This window comes from Thalassophryne amazonica, chromosome 23, assembly GCF_902500255.1.
Source record: "Thalassophryne amazonica chromosome 23, fThaAma1.1, whole genome shotgun sequence".
NCBI classification, from domain to species: Eukaryota; Metazoa; Chordata; class Actinopteri; order Batrachoidiformes; family Batrachoididae; genus Thalassophryne; species Thalassophryne amazonica.
The window spans coordinates 25,651,474-25,674,496 of NC_047125.1; the positions used below are offsets into that span (position 1 = coordinate 25,651,474).

At 40.1% G+C, this 23,023-nt stretch overlaps 1 protein-coding gene across 1 annotated transcript in view; it reads left to right on the plus strand.

The window, feature by feature from the left end:
* The window catches only part of LOC117505418 (neurexin-2-like), a gene marked incomplete at its 5' end in the record, with an annotated part of 131,807 nt that overhangs the window by 48,349 nt on the left and 60,435 nt on the right, over positions 1-23,023 (plus strand). Inside the window, 3 exons of the mRNA XM_034165063.1 lie at positions 1,355-1,738; positions 4,266-4,469; positions 10,385-10,411. Coding sequence (XP_034020954.1) covers positions 1,355-1,738; positions 4,266-4,469; positions 10,385-10,411 — 615 coding nt within the window. The remainder of the gene's footprint in view (positions 1-1,354; positions 1,739-4,265; positions 4,470-10,384; positions 10,412-23,023) is intronic.

Consider the following 23,023-nt stretch of genomic DNA (forward strand, 5'->3'; position numbering starts at 1 on the left):
ACTGCACTTATCATGATTGCATATGCTCATGCTATTAGCAAATGCTGCTAACTATGGTTGATAGATAATACTTTATTAATCCCCTCATGGAGGAATTCAGTTGTCATTCAGTAGCAAGTACGGACTGAAAGAAAAGGGACAATAGATATAAAATCTCTAAAGCCCAAGGCGTAAACCCCCCCACACATTTAAATCAACAATGTTCATTATAAAGTTGAATAGCAGCAGGAACTAGAAGCACTCAGAGAGTGCAAACCTCCGCCCAAGGCCATGGGGTCACAGACGCCATAACATCTACAACGCCGTGGAATCAATGAACCTAAAAAAGTTCTAACAATGATGTTTGCTCAGTACGTAAAAAAAGTTTTCATCTGCTGTGACTGGATAGATGTATCCTTAGCGCTGGCATCACAGTTTATTGCAACTTGCACCTTCCCAGAAGCTACTGTCATCTGAGCACTGATATCGATATCGCATGTGCTTATAGACAAAAACAAGAGACAAATTCAATTTATTATTCAACTAAACTGCAAATATATGAATTTTTTTTAACATTTATGAAACACTTCTCTAACAAGGCCATAGGGTCACTGGGCCTAAAGAGATTCCCTCCTTGGCACAGTGATCTACTTGGTTTTTGTCTCTTTCTCTAAAATTGTATATAATAATCATTAGATATTAATATATAACAAAATAAATTTAAGAAATATTACAATTTGAAAACAAATGCACCCCGAACGTGATGACAGATGCAACTGCTTAATGCAACTTTTAACATTGAAAATGCCAGAGACATGCTTAAAGCGTTAGCATCGGGATCCGGATCACCACTAAAATTTAATCACTTGTTCTGCAACCGAAAACTAACCTCCTTGGCGGAGGTAATAAAGGATTAACACCAAGTATTAATTGTTCGCAATACTGGCATAGCCCGTTTGACAAAAAACACTATTGCAAACTGTGATTAGCATGACTCTAATTAGCATTTTCTTTCGCATAGTTTGTAACTCAATTTTCAATTTCAATTTAATTTAATTTATATAGCACCAAATCACAACTGAGTTGCCTCAAGGTGCTTTACACAATATGGCAACTTAAAGATGCCATATTGTAAATGCCAAGTATTGCACAAATGAGGAAATAAAAAAAAACAAAAAAAAAAAAACAAAATTGCCGAATTTTATACCAAATCTTCCCAAAAATCCCTTGTCAAAAACAAACGTTATGTATATTTACAATGGCATAAACAGATTTTATATCCAATTTATATGGACATTTCAACATTTCAATAATGTTCCGAATATCTTTCAACTTAATGCTGCTCTTATTTATTTATTTATTTTGTGTCTTTTAGGTTCAATCTCGGTTAACAGCCGGAGCATGCCCTTCAGTTCTCCCGAAGGCAGTGAAATCCTTGATCTGGACAGCGATATGTACTTAGGTGGGCTTCCCGAGACAAAGTCCAATCTCATCTTGCCTCCTGAGGTTTGGACGGCACTTCTCAACTATGGCTACGTGGGCTGTGTGCGCGATCTCTTCATTGACGGGAAGAGCCGCGATGTCCGGCGTCTGGCGGAGATCCAGAGCGCCATGGGAGTCAGCAGTTTCTGCACCCGTGAGCTGCAGAAGAGGTGCAGCAGTGCCCCCTGTGGGAATGGAGGCCTGTGCAAAGAGGGTTGGAACCGCTACATATGCGACTGCACCGGCACTGGATACCTCGGCACCAACTGTGAAATCGGTAAAGATATTTTGCAGAAAAAGACTTTAGATCAGATCTTCACTTAGTGGGAATGTAGTAAAAATTTGGGAGACTATTGAGCCACCAGGGGGGCAAATTAGACTTCAGTGTTCTGAAGAATTGTGCGTCTCAAATGTTCCACGTCCTGACAATACTGCACATGCGCGCGGAGGACAGGATTGACATTCGACAGTAATCACATCTTGTCAGAACACCGGTCAGGGCACGGCGTAATACATCTTTTGCCAAAAAATTACAAGTATATAAGATATTATACAGTTAACACGATTAACCAATCAGATTCATGGAAAAAATGTAACTGGATTAGAATAACAAATAAACACAGCTACATCTAACATTACCTTCAGTGGCTCTAAATTCGACTGCGACTAGTGTCTATGAATGAATGTTAACATTAGCTAGTTTCCAACGTTTGCCTTAAGTAACAGATTAAATAATGTTAGCTAGCTAGAGCTAACATTACCTTCAGTGGCTCTGAATTCGATTGTGACTAGTGTCTATGAATGAATGTTAACATTAGCTAGTTTCCAACGTTTGCCTTAAGTAACAGATTAAATAATGACAGCTAGCTATAGCTAACATTTGCCTCACCTAACCATTAGCTAACTAATATTAGGTAGGGACCCCTGACAAGTATGTACACCCAGATTGTCATTATAAATTTCATGCCCTGGGTGTGGCAGTTAATGGTAGTTTATGAAGCGGTAGCAAGTGTCAAGCTAGCTCTTACTGCCATCGCAGCTTTGACTCAACTCAGATTTGGGAAAGGATGAATAAACAACCCCGTAGTTGTGCAAGCTAATGATTTATATCTATCAAACAAGACATACCTTCTGCACATGATTGCTACTCTGCAGTATAGAACAACCAAGAGCTCCACATGGAGGAGCGGAATGATTGCTACGCAACGCTGGATGGCGTTCGGGTCCACTGGTTGGAAGGAGCAAATCTGGGCTGAGGCACCAAGATTCTGGCAAATCAGCCAGGCAGACCGCTCCCATCTGTGCTGCCTGCACAAATCCAGGTGGGGCGTTTCCGCCACGGTGAGGCAAGGGTGAGCCAGTCAAATGGCGCCTCGTGACGGCTGAATCATCCCAATTAGCTTCAGACGCTTCGCATTACCGGTCGTCTTTGCCCATGTGTGTGGGAAGGGGGGGGGGGGGTGTGAGTGAGCCGTGACAATATGGGATTTTGAGGGACAAGAAGGGTAATGAGGGAAGAAGAGATGGATTGAAATCAGAGCGGCGGAGGTAGAAAATGGAATGTCTTTATTACTAAAGTTTGAGCTCTTTCGTTTTTGTCTCTTTCTCTCCAAATGACAAACACCATTTTGGTGATTCTCTTCTGCCATCTAGTGGAGCTTTCCTCCACTGCAAGGATGTGACACAAGGGAATTTCACCCAACCAGTCCAAAATTTGAAGCATAAATCAATCGACATCCATTGCACACTTGGACAATGTTGTGCCTACACAACAAACAAGTTAAAACTACCTAAGTACGTGCCCCTACCTGTTTGTTTGTCCATTTGGATGCGGATTTGTCTGCTTTTACCAGCGTTGTACTTTTTGTGAGGACTCCAAAGTGTGTTTAAAGTCCTCAGTGACACTGACATGCTTGCGTGCAGTGACACGTATCGACCGAGCTGCGGAATAAGACAAGTCCTCGGGGAGCCGTCGCTAAACACAGCGGCCTATTATAGCATCGTTGTGTCTACTGAGCAACAATGGTTGGTTTTAGTGTGAATAAGAAACAGCTGTACTTTTCTGTTTATATTATTTATGTCTATTCTTTTACCCTTGAGGAGAGATTCACCTATTCTAGATTTTTTTTGTTATTTTCACCAAGAAGGTTTGGTTTGTGGGAGCGTATGTTTCTTGATTAGCTATGAAGTCACTCACCCAACTTCTCAAGAATTATTAAAGCTACACTGTGTAGGATTTAGTAGTGACACCTAGTGGTGAGGCTGCAGATTGCATTTTGCGATTGTCGGTCAAAGTTTTTGTTCCTCTTCATGTTATCGCTCTTTTGGTGATGTTTCGTGATAATACTATTTGTGATCTTCCATTTCACAAAATTAGGGTTCTAAAAGTTTTTAGCCTGCGCTAGCAGCCACTAGACAGTGTATAGAGTAACAACTGCTGCTTCTTCTTCTTTTTCTTGAGTCTTTGGCGCTGCTGCAAAATGCGAAATACAAAATAAAGACGACTGTATCATTGTGGTGGTGCAACATGGCAGCGTCCATGAGCCTCGCCTTTTCTCAAAACAACTTAGAATTTTGACCCACATGGGTTAAAATACAAGTCGCCAAGACACATTTCCAGATCCAACAACAAAACCTAGACATAGAAACATAGAAAGACATTAATTTTCAACTTTAAAAGTGTTTCCAAGTTTGTTTTTATTATTTCCGTTTACTTGGCAGCCGTGAGACAAATCTTTTGTCCAATCAAGGTTCTTGTGTTTGGGGTTCTTCTGACTCCCTGTCATCTCTCTACCGCCCTCCAGAGGCAACAGTGCTGAGTTATGATGGCAGCATGTACCTGAAGATCATCATGCCTGTCACCATGCACACTGAAGCTGAAGATGTGGCGTTGCGTTTCATGTCCCAGCGGGCGTACGGCCTGCTCATGGCTACCACCTCCAAAGAGTCGGCGGACACCCTGCGACTGGAGCTTGATGGCGGCCGTGTCAAGCTTACTGTAAACCTCGGTAGGCCATTGAGATTCATCGTGGATGTTCCTTCAAGGTTTCCCCCTCTGCACCCATCCACTGTCGGTGTTAGCGTTGCATGGCTCTTGGATAACTTGCATTTTGAGTTTTACAGTATTCTTGGGAAAAGCATCTCAGGTTATGGGTTCTTTTGTCCGTGAATGCACTTGGTATGATGGACTAAGCTTTACTGCAGTTACTGGGGGTAGAAATGACAAAAACACAGGCTATCAAGCTAGCTAGTAGCCAACACCCAAATCAGGTTAAATGGGAAATGCTAATGTTTGCCAAACAGAAATACAATCAAACTCAAAATGGCAAAGTATCCCCATTTCACCCCCTGGTCAAGTCCACACCAACAATCTCTGAGCCAACCCATTCCATCGTCATTTCTTTTTGGTCCATCCCTTGAGCTCAACCTAAACTGTCTCTCAAAGCTTCAAGGTGGTCTTACGTTCATCTTGCTCTTCCTCTCAGTACTTAAAGCAGACGAAGGTATTGTAGGCAAAACTCCAATTCTGTTGTCAAAGTGTAGGACACGGACCACAACAGGGGGCGCAAATGAACAGACAATAGAAGGAGTCAAATTTGACACCTTTACTGTTGTGAATGCCACAACTACACACAGCAGATTATAGAATGTATTACAAAGTCAATCAATCAAGGTGTCGTGTGGGCAGGCTCGACGATAGGAGACATCGTCTGGAGAAGAACCGGAACCACATGATTTCCTCCGCCACGAACCCAGGAGAATACTGGAGCCGCCATGGTTCCGAGTCCCCCAGGTGGCCACGTCTCCGCGTTGTCGGATCTGGTATGCTGGCGAAAGAACAAAAACAGTCAGGGTGGGTGTGTGTACACCCCGTTAACAAGTATGGTGGTTATTCCACCTCCATCTCTCATCCACACTCGTGTAGCTACTGTCAATCACTTATCTGGTGGGATGCAGAGCGAAGCAGTCGCGGCATACGCCGGTTCTTCAGGAAGACAGCTGCAACAACGTATTTACTGAAAACAACGTTATTGATACTCAGGCTGAGAAAGTTACCTCCTTGGTAGAAAGATATCTCAGCGACGTGGTGGAGGTGTCGTCCTGCTTTTATTAGGGGTGAGGCGCAGATGATTGGTGACAGCTGTCATAGCCGATGAGTGACAGCTGTCACCCCGGCCGCTCTTGTGGGGCGGCAGCGCCCTCTCATGCCTGAAGCCCGCACTTCAGACAAGGCACCCTCTGGTGGTGGGCCAGCAGTACCTCCTCTTCTGGCGGCCCACACAACAAATTCAAGGGGTTGAACGTAAAAATATAGCATTAGCTATTTACGAATTACAGCCATTTTGAACACAGTCTCTCCATTTTCAGAAGCTGAATTTGTATTTTTCATACAAATAATCACTTTTATAGCCAATTTTCCTTACACAAGCAAAGTTTGTCCAGTTACTTATGTCCAATGAAAATGGAACAACTTTTGTAAGTATGGCTGGAATTCCTCAATATTTAAAGTGACATTTTTGTTAAACCCCTTCAACTCCAGTGTTGTTTCGCAAAGAGGTAAAACTGCAAAAAACTGTAAAAAAAAATGTGTCACAACGACTTAGCTAGCTATGAATAGCAGGTAAATTCTATACATATGCAATAACATGATTGCGGGACTTTTGGAATTTTTAGCATGTAACCCCAATGTAGATAAACATTTTTGCCCCCCCCAAAAAATATTAAAAAGTCAGCTGCGTCCATCCTAACTCAAATGTTCTTTACCTGTTGCTAAGATGGAATGTAGCACACCAGTATAACAAAATGATGCTACTCTGGGGCAATATTAGTAGAATTTTAACATTTCACCATCTTAAATACCTTCTAATTTTCTAAAATATGGGTAGGTGGAAGAATGAAAAAAAAAATGCTGGGGGACCTTTAGCTGATTAGCCGCATGTGTGCGAACGGCCTGCGCTAGGAGGAGATAGCACTCCCTGATCGCAGGTAATTACAGATGCGTGTGAAGAAGAGGGACGTTAAAGAGGTATGAAAGGCAATCTTAGGAGACGGTCAATGAGATTATACAGAGAGAAGGTTCTTCAGATAAATGATTTTCATAGGAGGGCGAATTACGCAGCTACTAACTGTCCGCATGGATGCAGACTTTTTGGTTGATTTAAAAATTATGAGACATATCACAGAGCTCCAATACGATCATTCCGACCTTCCCGGTGCAGATATTTAAATCGGTGACGGAACAGGGAAAGAGCACAATGGAGGCGTGACCTTGAACGAGAGATTTCAAGCCGACATAGAGGACAGGAAAAGGTAGCAGCGGGATAAACTGAAGGTGACCATCCCCATGGTTCTCTCTCTCTCTCTCCTTCACATAACATTCCACCCGGACAAGACTCCGAAACTGGAACTTTTTCATCCCTTCAACGGACTGTATGTCTGCGGCCCTCGGATCAAACAGCCACAGGGACCAGCTCACCGCCATAATAGCGCCAAGTCATGCTAGCTTGCGAGGCTTCATTTTTAATGATGCCACAAATACTCAGTTTTTTTTCAGCTTTCTGTCAACAAAATTAATTAACTATTACAAAGCACATCTGATGATCAGTGAGGAATATGCCAGACCTTTTTTTTTCCTCTCTCAGCTTTAATCCTTGTTAAGATCATTAAAATCCAGTTAATAATCATAGTGAAGGGCTACTATTGGAGAGATTTAGCCCTGATGATATTTATTATTGATAGATAATGATGACAGTTTGTTCAAAGTGCACTGCATCATATAAAGCTCATATTGTAGCTAATTTCTAGCGAGTTAGCATAAGCTACATGACGCCTAGAGACCTAACCGTCGCAAAACTCACTGAACCAGACATAGGAAATTGTCCATAGAGTTTATGTAAGACTGATGTCCCAGTAAAGTCACAAATCAGTCTGTACTTATTTATTTTATGTTTAAAATAGACCTTCAAATAAACAGTTCAACAGTAAACATTCAGGATGAGATGTTCACTGTGAGGACTGCTGTGAAACTACAATATATAAATAAAATAAATGAAAAAAATATTACAATTTGCAATGCATTTGACTCTTTTATGTCAACAAACGCCATTAAATATTATAATGAACAAAAATACACACAAATGTGCTGACAGGCGACAGCTTAATGCTAACTTTAACAGTGAAAATGCCATAGACATGCTAAAGTGTTAGCATCGCTCTGGTTTTTAAGTTATAAAATACATCTGTCAACTGTTTCAGAAGACCATAACAGGTCAGTTTAACATAAAAAAGGTAAATATTACTCACAGACATATGCTCTTTAAGGTTTTAGCAGGGAAAAATGAAGAGAATTTGAAATAAAAACCAACTTTACTTCAAGGACCCCTTGCTGCCCAACAAAATGCCTGATGGAAAAAAAAAAAGTAGAAATCCGCCAAAAAGCGGACATTTTTCATCCCTGTTTTTAGTGTTTGTTGCTGGGGTGGTAGCCAAGCAATGGAGTGCTCTTGTTTATAGTATGAAAGGTTCCCAGTTCAAACCCTGCCCTTTCTACAATATGGAGGAAGGGCTTTCAGTGTAAAATAAGGGCCAAATAAACATTTGGATTTACTGTGGCAACCCCACGTGAAAAGAAGGGAGATGCCAAAGAGATACTATTTTAGGAGTTTGTAGCTGTTTAACCTGAAACCCCAATTATATTTTAATATAAGCGATAAATACAACCTAATTTTAGATTACATATATGACCCCTTTAAATAACACTAATGCCACATTCATTTATTGCCTTCAACATCCGATAACGTTTATTGTACAAATTTTATTTATTCTTTTTTTTTTCACCACGGTAGAAGCAACTACCACTTAAGAACGCACGCTCATTATAAAATTTTTATCAAGCCAATTTGTGCTTAACGTCTACTTTTCTGTGTGGTGCAGCTGGTCCCTGACTGTTTGTGTCCACTATTCTGCAGCGGTTGACAGCCTGAGGCCACAAACCTGCCACGCCGCCTCATGCACATGAGGTTTGCAGCTACTAGGTGGCAGCAAAGCAACACAAAGCAAAGGTTAAGTCATCAGAAAGGTGGAAAAAAATGTTTTTTTAACCAGCACAGCTTGTAAAATGATTGCATGACGCCGGTGAGTACAATGCAGTGGGGTCCTTTTTGTCGATTATGTGCACCAGGCGTGAAGTGGCCGGGATGTGCAGATCACCCTTTCCTATCGTTTGCACCGCTGGGTCTCATGACTCCAGTGCCACAGAAGGCATCTCAATTGTTAAAAAAAAAAAAAACCACACACAAAAATTAAACGTGAAAGTGCAGAGAGACAAATGGGACATTCTTTACATGTGAAACATTCTCAAACATACGGGTATTGTTTCTATAACTAACAGCAAAAATAATTATTACCAATATTATTTATATTTTTATATATTTAAAATCGTTTTCAGAATATTTATGTGACATTTATTTATTTTGTATTCATTGACTTTCTTCTTCAACAGAAAAGTTTGAAATGGTAAAAATAAATGATGGCCTTCCTGCAATATGAACAAAATTCATCAACTGTGACGTTACACATAAAAAATATTTTAAAAAAAATGTACAATTCTGTGCAAATGTTCAAAGAGATGTTTTGCATATTTTCCACAATATAAGTCACATTGGTGCAGCAGATAACAGGATATTTATAGTTGGTGAAATAAATCGGCACAAATACTCTTTAGTCATCACATTTTTGAAAAAGCCACTTGAATTTTCAGTAGGCGGCCAGGTAGGGGTCAATTGAAGACTTGCACAGGGGTGAAGATTTAAACGTTGCAATCATATTGAAAGCTAAACCACATTAGAATAGAATATATATATATAAATATATATATAATATTTGATGTGTAAAAAAAAAAAAGCCAAAATAAAAAAAAACTTTATTTTAATTTTTTAAATATGTATGGATAAAATGCACATCCATAAAGTATTTAATATGTCATAGCTCAATCCAGACATTAAGTAAAAAAGTGTTGTAAAAACAAAGCTTAAAAAAGTTTAAATGGAAAAAATGTTTGGCAGCAGTTTTTTTTTTTTTTAACTTTTCTTTTGCTATTAGTTTGTTTTTATATTTACGGAAAATATTCATGCAGACACATCAATTATTTAATTTGTCATAGCTCAATCCAGATTTTAAATAAAAAAGTGTCCTATGAAAACAAAATTTTAAAAAATTGAAATGGAAAAATGTTTGGCAGCAGTTTTTTTTCTTTTATTATTAGTTAATAAAATATTCATGTAGATGCATAAATTATTTAATCTGTCATAGATCAATCCAGACTTTAAATAAAAAGTGTTTATCTTATAAAAAAGTTAAAATGGAGAATAGGTTTGGCAGCAGTTTTTTTTCTTTTGCTATTAGCTAGTTCTTTTTCATAAATAAAGATAAAATATTCATGCAGACACATAGAATAGTTAATTTGTTGCAGTTTATTCCAGACTGTATTTTGGTCTAATTTGATTAAATATTGTAAAGTAATAATAATGATGATTGTAATTCTGTGCATGCAATTACATTTTTGTGTTTTTGAAACTGAATTAAAATTTAGCATGCATTCGTGCAGAATTGATCACACACAGCATGATGTCTATTTCCAATGAAGCTTATGTCAAACGTTGCACAGTGTGTTGACATTCTGTCTCTGGTGCACGCTGTGCCTTCTGCTGCACTTGGAGAGAAATGCGGGTTGATCGGTTTGTGGGAAAAAAAAAAGGGAAAGGGTGATCCTGGCTCAGAGTCTGTCCCCGGATGGTGGCCCCAGAACAATGCTTGGTTGTCTGCAGGATGTACCTTGAAGGATGTAAAATGTTTTTTTTTTCTCCTCTCTTTTTCACTCCTTTTCTTTAATTTGCTCTCACCATATCGCTCTCTCTCCCGCCAGATTGTATCAGGATAGACTGTAGCCTCAGTAAGTGGTCCTATCCATTTTTCTGACTCAAATGTTTCTCATTTTTAATTGTTTTACTTTGTAATTTGTATGTGATTATGACTGTTCATTCTGTGAGTTTTGTGTCTTTAATTCTTCTGCTTCTCTTAGATTTAACAACTGTCTCGCGTGCGTAATTGCTGTGATTTTTCATCCCCCAATCCTGCTCACATGCCTCAAGACTTAGCTATGCAAATATGTCTTCTACTTATTACTCATTCTATTCATTTTACTGTCAACCTGCTATGAAATCGACATCGGAAAAGGGCTATTTGACATTCCCGTGTTGGATATTCCCATTTTCTGTCTTCACACGGAGGTGTTGCTTATTTTCTGTGCGGGAAAAAGTGTAGTCTGTGGACCCTTGTCCAGTTTTGGGTATCACCTAAAGTGACAAAACGACACTTACAATCCAGCATCAGATTTTTGTGCAGGTCCTAGTTGACACAAACACCCCGGAGCGGTAGTTATAGTCAGGCAGGATTCAATGATACATAGGGGTCAGATTTTTAAAATGCTCCAGTCATGTGAATTTATACCATAGTATTGGTTTCATCAGCGGATTTCTAAAAGGTTTAGTTTATACCATCTACATTCTAGAGTTATGGGCTAAAATGCGAACAGTGTCGGTTATGACTAGAAATCAATGGGCAAACAAATTCAATAAATATTGGATTACACATTATTTTTCTATGTAACGTGGTAACTCAACAAAACGGACTATTAGCTCAAACAATAATCTGCTTCTCATTTTTCAAATGAATGTACCACTGTATTGAACCAAATTGACCAACTGTCAACACTTCTTTTTTTTTTTTAGCCCATAACTCCAGAATATTTCACAAAGATACTACAAGCTATACCATTTTGGAATCCTTATGATTAAACAAAAGCTTTGGACTCACCAGCATGTCCATGGACCCCAGAGGGTTAAAATTATGACCCCCTATGTGTTGTAAAGGTTATGCATTTTTGTGTAGGTCATGATTTCGCCTACTGATGCTGGACTGTAATTGTCAATTTGGTCCCAAAAACCTACTTCCCCCATGGACTATTAAGATAATTACTATTTGCCGAGAGATGGCGCCACCTGGTGTTCGCTTGTTTTCGAAGTGAGCTTGAGTTTTAAACATGATATCAAACTATTATTTTTATTGGAGCCACTGACAAGTGAACAACTAGTCTTCAAGGTAAGTGCTAAGGGTGACAGCGACAAAAAACATACTCCAATTTTCCTGTTTTGTGTTTCAAAAATAGCATCCAGCCAGTTATCATCAAATAATATCTTGTTGGATTAACTATTCGCTGTGGTGGACAAAAATATAAAAGTCACAGCATTTCAAAGAAGACATTTGTATGCATTTGTTTGAAGTTTATAAATGTCCTGGTCACTGCCATTATTTATACTAAATATTATGCAACAATAGCACACTTGCCTATGCTAGCACATGCAGTTGCGGTAACTACAGTTGACCCAAATGATCACTCAAAAAATGGCTCACTGGATGAACTCAATGCAGTTATGTGCAGGATTTCCATCTGATAAATATATGTAGTGCCAACTCAAACAAAACACATCCATGCAAGATAATGTAACTTAATTTAGTTGGGACTACATATATTTATTAGATGGAATCCAATCCAGTGAGTTAGTTTTTGAGTTGATGCCAATGAGAACTGAAGCTAGCCATGAGTGTTTTTAGCATTACCCGTGGCTAGCATGACCACATTTGCCAACACTATGCTAATGCTTGACTGCGTATGCTTAAAAATACTAGCCATAGTTCAGCGTACACTCTCACCTCAAGTCTCCCTGTGATCATGTTTATATGTATGTATGTTCACAAGATACCTTATGAATAGGATCTATTCTCAACAGGTACATTAGAGGTTTTTTTTTAAAGTTTTGGTTTGAACTCATCATTGATCATGATGATAGGTCAAGAGCCTATGAATTTGAGGGTGTCCTGGAAAAGTTTATGCGAACACAGGGTCACTCTTCAGAGGTGCATGGTATTGTTGATCTTTTCTGAGAGATAATGTCTTTTGGTTCCTCTTGATGTAACGATGACTGGCACTGAGTATCTGGTTTCACCATCGAATCTTTGGGAACCGATGGAATGACGTTGAAAAATGAGAAGTTACTTCAGGAGACCAAGATGAGGCATTTTACTTGCATTGTGAAGGAACACCAAGTCTGGCACAATGGCATATGTGGTGTACTTTTCTCTGTATAATCCTGCGCACTGATGCATCATTGCCGAAGACCCCTGCAACACCAAAGGTATGGCTACCCAGAGTTTACATGGCTGAGATATATAGAGATCTACTTCTAGGGGAAAGGAATCAGTTCCTGGTATTCTTTAACAATTAGGCTCCTTTGAGATCCCCAGTTCCCTATTCCAACTGTTGTTCTTGAATCTGCATTGAAACCTGACACACAACAGTGGTCTCTATTAACCCAGCTTTTAATGGGAGCCACACTTGGTTTTAGAAGCAATGTACACCAGGTCAGTGCCTCATCCAGGGCAAGTTGTAGACACTAATCCCTTTCCCTCAGCAGTATCGAGGGGTAATCATTTGCCCAATGGTCCTTTATATGACTACCTCCTCCTCTCTTTAAACCCACTGAAGGGATGTCAGAAGAGGCTAAACGGGACCCAGGGCCATACCAGTGAATGACCCCTCTCCTGATCATAAATATCTACAACATAAAATGCTGAATTATGCAGTAGAAATAATTTAATGCTTCTAATTGGGTCATGGCAGGCTTGGAAGTGTGCACTGTTGCACATTTACCACCTTACGGTCATGCACAGTTTCCAGCTGGGAACCATCTGTAGTCCATTCTTGCGTCCAGAAACTTGCTATAGGCAGGTGGTGGTGTAGGAGCCCCCTTGGCCACATCCAGTAATTTAATTTTCCAGCAATTACACTTGTGTGCTGGAGATGCTGGTCCCCTAGCTTGCAGCAACTCCCTATTTGGGGGTGGTGTAATTAATGCTCCAGCCATTGCAAAAATAGAAGCCTTATTTGTGTTCTTCGTGGTGGGTGAACTCTGTCTTCCAGAGGAGGATCACATGCACTATGGTGGTCATTAAGGGTTGAGATGGAAATCTCCAGCACTAAAATAAACCTGTCAGAAATAAAGTGTCCTGTTTCTAGTGATCCTATACAGTTTCCCATCTTTGGAATTGACAAAACTCTGAGAAAGCACCAAGCATCCTGTTTCTAGAGAGGGTCAACTGGTGTTGAGGGGAGGTATCATCCTCTTTAGTGAACCTATACAGTTTCCCATCTTTGGAATTGACAAAACTCTGAGAAAGCACCAAGCAACCTGTTTCTAGAGGGGGTCAATTGGTGTTGAGGGGGAGGTATCATCCTCTTTAGTGATCCTACACAATTTCACATCTTTGGAATTGACAAAACTCTGGGGAAGCACCAATTATCTCATTTCTAGAGGGGATCAACTGGGGTTGAGGGGAGGTATCATCCTCTTTAGTGAACCTATACAGCTTCCCATCTTTGGAATTGACAAAACTCTGAGAAAGCACCAATTGTCCCATTTCTAGGGGGGGATCAACTGGGGTTGAGGGGAGGTATCATCCTCTTTAGTGAACCTATACAGTTTCCCATCTTTGGAATTGACAAAACTCTGAGAAAGCACCAAGCATCCTGTTTCTAGAGGGGTCAACTGGTATTGAGGGGAGGTATCATCCTCTTTAGTAAACCTATACAGTTTCCTATCTTTGGAATTGACAAAACTCTGAGGAAGCACCAATTGTCCCATTTCTAGTGGGGTCAACTGTTGCTGAGTGGTGGTACCACCCTCTTTGCTAAAACAACACAGGTCTAAGTAGTGTCCTATTGCTAGAGTGGGGTCAACACCTATGTTGAGTGGAGTTAATAAGCTCTATGTTGGTGACAATGTCTCAACTAGAATACTCGAGAATATGTCCATAAAGATTACGTCAGGCAGTTCTGTCAGATGTTTTGTATTCGGATGAACTGTCATAGGACTCTGTGTCATTCACTGAAACCTCTTCTCTGCAGTAATGTGTGGATTTATGTTTCACATCTAGATGTGTGCACTGTATACGCCATGTCTTTGCACTCGGAAGACATTCAGACAATTCTAAGTCAAGAGAATCACAATGACAACAAAATCTTAAAAAAACTAAACTGGGAGAACAAAGGTTCTCCAGTGACGCAGTTTATTGCTTTCTAATTGTGGCACCATCTGTGTGACGCACATTCAAATGACTGTCAGGAAGTGGTCATAGCCCTGTGTGGACACTAGATGCCCTACGAGCACAGGGAATAATGGGTGATCTGTCTGCAGTGGGCAGGAGATAGGGTTGGACTGAAAATAATATTCAATTTCTCCACCAGATGGCAATAAACACTTTCTGTAGCAGGCTGGTGAGGAAAAGCCTGTTAGATTTCGTAGGGCATCATCATGCATGTGATCACAAGAGGCACGTGCGTATGGTTTGGGATATGTCAATCTAACATCTCTAGAGTTGGGTAATCTCTTTTTCTTTCTTTTTTTTTTTACTTTTTAACCAATTAAATAAAATAATTTTCATCAGCACTGCTTTAATTTTGTTTTTTTAGTTTTAAAATAAAGGATTCACAATCTTAAATTAGAAATATGGCCAAAGATGGTCTTTTCTGGAAATGGGTTAGGATTTTGATTCATGTGGGTTAAAATGCGACACAACATTCCGACACTTTCTGTGATTGGGTCAGTTATGCAGTCGATGCCACGGGGAGTTCGTCAGACCCTCTGATTGCAACCCTGGTACATTTCGGCATCACAATGCTAAAGATATGCAGTAGGACTTCAACTGTGAATATATGTGCCAAAAAAAAATAAAGAAAAATTTAGGCAGAAGGAAGCGACACAGCTAATAAATTACTTGACCTGAGAGCATGTTGGAAAGAGCTCATGATAAATCTGGAGATAGTTAATGCAAAGGTTTTGCTGGATATCTGATAAAGTGCAACCACACTCATACAAGATAGTGTTTTTTATAGTTTGCCAAAATAACGGTATGCAAAATGCATATAAGGCCGTGTATACATATCACATTTGTTTTCCCCCTGGCAGAAAACTGCTGATGGAGCATCCAAAAATGCTTAATTCCAGCGGATTCATCATATTCAGTGGGGATGGCGGTGGCGGTGGCGGGGGGGGGGCTGCACATGGGACTTGTTTCTGTGACAATAATAAACAGCTAAAGAGTAACTTATAACATGGCAATTTTGAAAAGTGCTCACCTTCAGCAAGAACCAAGCGTCTGTCAAATTCGCTCAGGTTACTTTTTTCCTCTCTGTTGTGATAGATTTTGATAGAAAATCAGCAAAAAATAGTTTGAATGTTTGCAGTTCAGCCACACAGGAAAAAAAGTGGTCCTCTCTGCATACGGAACCTGACTGTTTTCTTTCATTAAAACCAGCTATCTCATCCACTATAACACACTCGATTTTTTTCTTAAATCAACAACAACAATATGAACGCTTGTATTAAGAACTTTCAAATTTACAAATTCCTCATCCTCTAGCTTTAATCATACATTTTAGCTCTTTAAACACAACTGCAGTCTTATTGGGGGAGCACAGTTATGACTAACCGCCCGGCGAGGTGAGTCTATTCGCTCACGTGCTATTGCATGTGCACGCTCCCAAACACAGATGCACAAATTCACAGATGATGCATCACTTCACACATTCCTCTGGTGGGGGAAATGAATATAACAGAGACTGGCCCACTTAAATACCCCTCCCCTATGTCTTTACAGTTTGCAGCGGTCACGTGTACGCATCAAGTTATCGAACAGCCGCGATTTTCCGTCTGAGGTATGTCACTAAAATTAGCGTGAACCCGTCGCTCCAAACATATGGCTTGATTGCCGTATGTCTTGCCGTCTGTGTGAATCACGATTGAATATGCATAAGATTCCAATCTCCGGCTTTGATCATGAGTCATCACATCCCGCGTCAACCAAATACAAGGACGCTAGAAATCAGCCTCCGGAACCGCGACGCCCTGCAGCTAGTAATGTTTGAGCAAGCACTGAAGTTAGAATTCATAAAATGTCCAAGTAGTTGTTAAAATGCTGTGGATTAAGGTTATTTTAAAAGGCAATTTAATGCTTCACTGAAGGACGACATTATTATTATTATTTTTTAAATGTTATTCAAGGTGCATCTTATCTATTGAACCTACAGGCCAAACGTGACACGTGAGATATTAACAGAATGCCTTCAATCTGTTATTTCTTTTAAAATAACAAAGATGCAACTTGATAATCATCTGAAATGACTGAAAAGAAAAGTTTTTTTTTATGTTTTTTTTTTACTAGTGCTAACATAATTACAGCTGTATAGAAACAACGGATGTAACTTGATGTCTTTTAATCACAATTACTTGTTGATGTGCATTTTAATGGCAATAGAATTTTAAAATCCCAAAATAAATAAATAAAATAACCAATGTACAGCTTGTTTGAGAAGGCGTTGGAGCAGATTTCTCCTGGGCTTTGACTGTCTCCATGACAAGACACCCCCACAGCATTGTGGACTGTGTCCAAGCGAAAGATACAACTGGTAGACGGACCTGCCTGGGGGGCTCCACGTTGGATTTTCTGTCACCGTCTGGGCTTGAGATCAGAGTTGTTCTGCCTGACGAGGTTAATGAGCTCCACCTACCGAGCTTGAGAGTCAGCGGGATCTGCCAGACTGCCTGCCAACTAAGGCTAATGAGCCCAGTCTACCCATCCATTTAGACCACCGGAGCACTCGGTCGCACCAAGGCACCAATCTCTGTGTGCACAGTCATATCAGAGAGGCCACATGTAAGTGACCTCCTGACTGAAAAGGCAGAAACCGGGTCTACAGTGATCGTTAAGGCCTGAAAAGGCGAAGCTTATTAGACAGGCAACAGCCGAGACCCAGTGCCTTATTTAGAGCCCTGAAAAGTGTTGCCCATTTTCATTTACCCCAAAAAGGGGAAAATTTTGTAATTTGTAAAAAAATGTGAAACATTTTTTGAATTCATTTCTTGTTGAAATTGAGTTAATTCAGAGTAAATTTACACCTCATTTTAATGCTGGTTAAATTTTTATTTTTGGGGAGATTGGCAATCTATATTTTTGTATATAAAATGAAGAACACTTGGTTTCTTTATCAAACACTTAAACATTATTCAATATTCAAAGTATTAAAGACAAAGTTCCTTTTGATTTATCACAAAATTGGCTATATATATATGTGTGTGTGTGAGTGTGCGCATCTGTATAACTTTATTGCATCCGCCAAGGATTTAATATAACAAAATCATCGAGATTTATTTATTTGTCTGTCTGTTAGCGGGATTACATCAAAACTACTGCACAGATTTTGACGAAAGTTTTACCACTGATAGATATTAGGTCACAGAAGACTCACCGGAATTTTGGAGGTGATTTGTATTGGCAGATGTCAGAAATCTACAATTGTTGTTTCTTTTATATACTGTACAATTACAGCAAATATTTTCCTTGCAAAATATTTTGGGGAGATCCCATGGCAAATATAGCAAGTTACTTTAATGAGCTCTTAGACAAGGTAGACGGTTATTCCCCCAAGTTCAAAGTTGTTTTTGAAAATGGGAACTTTGAGTTTCTGAGTCACAACAATGAAAAAATATCTCAAATTGGGATGGCAGGCCATTAAGACATTTAATCTAATTAATCTCGAGCTTTGCAGTTAATTAGTCTAAGTTAAAAAAAACCCCTTCAAATCCCGCCGCACGTAGAGTAGAAAACATGCAAGACATTCAGACACTTTTAACAAGTACCTTAGCGAATTAATGAGGCAATAAGGTGATTAGAATTGTTAATACCTGCACCTAAACCACTTCCCAGTCCAGAAAAAAACAAACACCCAAACCAAGGTTAGCCTGTTAGCTTTAGCTTGATTTGTAGCCGTGATATGGGGCATGTTCGGACCCTGGTTGCGTCGGTTGAACTTAAATGGTTAAAAAAAAAATGAAACTACAACTTTAAATAGTGTATAATACGGGGATTGGAAAAACATTTAACATTAGTTCTCTAGGAATCTTTACTCAGAGACTCAAGGCCATCTAAAAACACCAACATGGAAGCAGTCCAATTCACCCGCCATTACAACATGGCAGCTTTGACCTCAAGGCAAAGGTATTGCAATCATTCCTCAGGAGTCTTTGCGAGTGGTACTCGTGACACACTCTCGAAACTCTCGAAAATACCTTATTCTAGCTGAGAAGTTAGTCGGCTTGTTTTAGTCATTTCTCGATTTTTCTTTTTCTTTCTTCCCAAACCGAAGCTCAGTTCTGGGTTAATGCTCACCCGTCTACACGTTTTAGTGCTCGCATCACTGGCAAAAGCTCATTCGTTTGGGGCTGAACCCACTGGCGAGGTTGAAGTTGAAGTGGGGAAAGAGTTGGTAAAATGTAAATCCACAAAGCATAGCGGAAGGCACGACTAGGGATCCACTCTAACAATGGCTGACACAGCAATGAGGAGCAAGAGAATGAGAGGGAAACCAAGAAGTCAGCAGAGAGAGGATTTAGAAGTAACACAGACGGAAAGAAGGCGATCTAACAACGAGGTTCTCACTAGCAGAAATGGAGTTTGCTTCCCACATCTTGATCCAGTAGGAATTGACGGCACTAACGGTCAAGTACATATGCAGTACTTGTAGTAAAAGAGTATTAGGGCCGTTGTTTTGTATCTTCCGGCTTCAGAGTAAATTGAACATTTTCAGGTGGGAAATTTGAATTCGGTTCAAAAATTGTTGACGGTCTTCAAGAGGCATCCAACTTGTCATGGTTTAGCAATCCTAGCTGGAGAAGTTTTTTGAGAGGGTGGGATTGGGAGCATGCACTGGTTCCACCCATTGCTGCACCTACAGTGCCACAGAAATGCATTAGGTTCTTTCTAATTTGTAATGCAACCATATCATAGAGCTTTGGACAACAGATACTCCAAACCAGACCAGACATCCCAAGAATAAACACCGTTATCAAGTTAGATATTCAAGATGGCATCCAAGATGGCTGCCATTATGTTGTTCTTCATTCTGTTTGTTTCTTTGATTTATTTTTGGAGCACTGACTATACAAACACTGGATAAACCTTCAATGACATCACCCATAGGCTTTCTGAAGAGCAGGTTTGAGATTCTAAGTGTGCAGCTCCAAATGAGACCATGTTGATAGTGCCTGACTCCGCCTTCACCCCTGGCCAACTCGCCCCTGGCAAGACCAGCATGACTTGAATGACCTGAATACACCCCAAACTCAGGTATCAAGCAAGCCAAATCTAACAGGCTAACATTTTTTAGGGATTTTATTGTTTGTTTTGACTGGCCAGAGGCTTGGGTGTGGCCATTTAGATGTTTGACCCAAATATTGCCTCTGTATCTGTGTAGTAATTGTGAAGATAACCATGTCAAGTTTGTAATACCTGCTAATTACTGCTAACAATGCAAATATACACATTAAATTGTATTCAAGTTTCACTCAAAGGTACTACTGGAGTATCAACTTCTTGTTGTTCTTGTTGGTCTGTTGACCCAACCAACCACACAGGAAACAATAATATCTCAGAATTGTAATAAAATTCTCAGAAATGACCAATGCGGTGGAGTCCACAGCAGCTAGTAGCCTTGTGGTAGGTAATGTGTTTATGGCTTAATATAGCTTCAACTGAAGAATGTATTTATTTCAAAGTAAAACATTAATTTGATTGACTAGGACTGTGAACATTAAGTCCTTTATTTCTCATTTTAGTCTGGATAAAAAAAAAGTACTACTCATAATAAACTACTGTGGCAGCCATTTTGGATGCCATCTTGAATTTCTGGCTTCAGGTCAGGTTTTATTTTTGGGAACATCCTGATTGTGTTTTAGGGTTGCCCAAGGAACCGAAAAAGACTTGATGGATTTGTTGTTGGTGGGATGGATGGGGGTGGGGGTGGTGGTGTTGCTGTATTTTCTTTGAGGTGAAATATCCTGACATGATGACCTTTATGAATCATACAAACAAGGAGAACTTTGATATGAGTAAAGATTATACACAGTCACAAACACCACTTTTTTAATTTGTCAGAATTTAAGCCATTGTAAATCTGACAAAAGCATGTATTGTGAATTTTAACAAGGTGCTTTTGTACTGCTGACACTTGGCTTTTCATGAATGCTTAAACAGTTGTTTGGACCTTCAAAGAGGCTTCTGTAGTTCTTCAAGCTTAAAAAAATGTTTTGTTTTTTTTATTTAAATGCTGCATAGAACTGTGGCATTGTCATAGAAAATCACACAAAGCGAGTTTGTCCCTGTTTTAGTGGCTATAAATGTAAAAACATGTACAAACCCAAGAGTTCAAGAAATGGCCTTCATTTAAGAAATTCATATTTAACAAGAAGTAAGTTTGATTTCTTCCAAAAGTTTGGTGTTCCACCCAAATACATAAGTGCTATGTGTAAAAGAAATTCATGTGTAACCAACAGACGAAGATGGGGAAGTGTGGGAGAGCTGACAAGCTACGTAACCTGGATTTGGGTGATTGATCAATATTTTTACATTATTATTCTGGTTCCCACAATAGCTGCCTTGAAACCAGTTATTAAAAACTATGACATGCAGATTCCCTAAATACCAGTAACACTGTCAGGGTAGATGGTGTTATTGAGCTATCGGTACCTGCTAATTCGTACTAATGGTGGCAACATACAAATTAAATAATATGGGTATTGACTTGTTAGATGTCTTTTAAAACAGGTAACCATGCAGAGAGAGTTGCTAGAACATGACTTGGATGGTAGTTGTCACCCAAATTGACCACTAATTATTCATAACTTCATGGCTTGGTTAAAATTTCCCATCCCCATAAAATAGCTGTGAATGAGAAAACTAACTATGGAGACAGGAAACATTTTTTGTATCCGGCTGTAAAAATGTTTCCTGTCTTTACACAATGTTCTAGACAAATATGTTAAACATCCAGAAAGCTGAGGTTGTTCTCAACATTTTTATCAGCAACACACGATATTAAAGTACAATAAAATAAATACTGAAGGTACGGTAAAATGGCCTGGACACGTCAGTGAGAGGGAAGACGTCAGTTAGTCCTGCTTAGGTTAACTGGATGGCAAGGCTGGTATCCATCAAAAGCTTGGTGGACTGGGACTATGCAGGATGAGCATCTTGACCAAGAACGGAGACTAGACATTAACCAGAAACCCGGGATCAAACCCTGTTCTATATCTTGTAAGTTTAATTTCTAACCCACTGGGCCATTATCAGTACACATTCCTTTTTGGGGCCTAAAGTAATGATGTAGACATCAATGTATTACAGCTTAATGTTAGATCCGACAGCCCGGAGCCTTCTATTCCCGTCCTCCGTTGTCGGACTGATGGGTATCCCGTGGGATCGTAACCTTCTGGCACAGTATGTTGAGAGTTACGCTTCAAATCATAAATCAGCAATGTGCCTTGGAGCTTTTTTGTCGAGTTAAAGTGGAAGTGAAAGGAAAGGGTTTGTTTAAAAGTCAGACCAGGTGAAGGAAACTAATAAGAAGATGGCAGCACCTAAAAAGAAAAATGGAGTTATCTGTTTTTGGAAGTCCTAGGGAAACTCTAAAATCCTCGAAAGCTACGGTGACTACGGTCATTTCCTTCATCTTCAAATCAATCTCCTGTCCTTGCCACATTTCCCCGGCCAGAATACATCTTCCTGGGGTGACCATCTGCAACTCTAGAAGATATCGGCAGCGCTTATCTTGTCATGGATGCTAAAGCGCCCGAGTACCCCTCTTGCATCGAGGTGGGAACAGCAGGACCGGGAAAGTGTGTGGCCCCTGATAGTGGCCACTGAATACAAATGTCTGTGCCTGCGAGCAAGCGTCACACATTTAGCTTTAGAGAAATGGAAGTCGGAGCGCACGTGTGTGCACCCCCTACCACGGGGCACCTTATCTCTGTAATTGGCACAGGGGGGTCAGAGCGCCAGGCGTGGATAATCATGACTAGGAGTCATAATCTGTTTTCTGCTCTCCTTCCTCCTGCGTCCTTTTTTCGCTCCTCAAACCCCACCCCCGCCGTCACAACAGCACACGCCCACACTTCTGTGGTGGCGAATGCTGGCGCGGTTTTCCACAGGACATGTTTTGTACGGAGATGATGGATTAATTTCAGATGTCCCCCACACACAAACGCATCTACCTGACAGAACAATGGATTAGAAGAGGCCAAGGACGGCGGAGGGACAGCGCGGTTGATGGATTGCGGGCAAGAAAATGTGGAAAGAGAGGTAGAAGCTATGTGGGGATGGGGGGGTGTTGGAGGTGTAGGAAGATCTGACCTGGAAAAAACTATAAACTAAAACTCTGCTCATGTTATAGGCAAATCAGCATGATGTTGATTATAATTTTGTCATATTTACAGAAGAACCAAGTCCTGCGAGGACCTGAGGACCACCGAGCCGGTGCTTATCCCTGGATACCATAGCGCAACGTGGAGGAGAGCCTGACTCTTTAACATCAGCCTGTGTGGCTGCATTTCCTTAA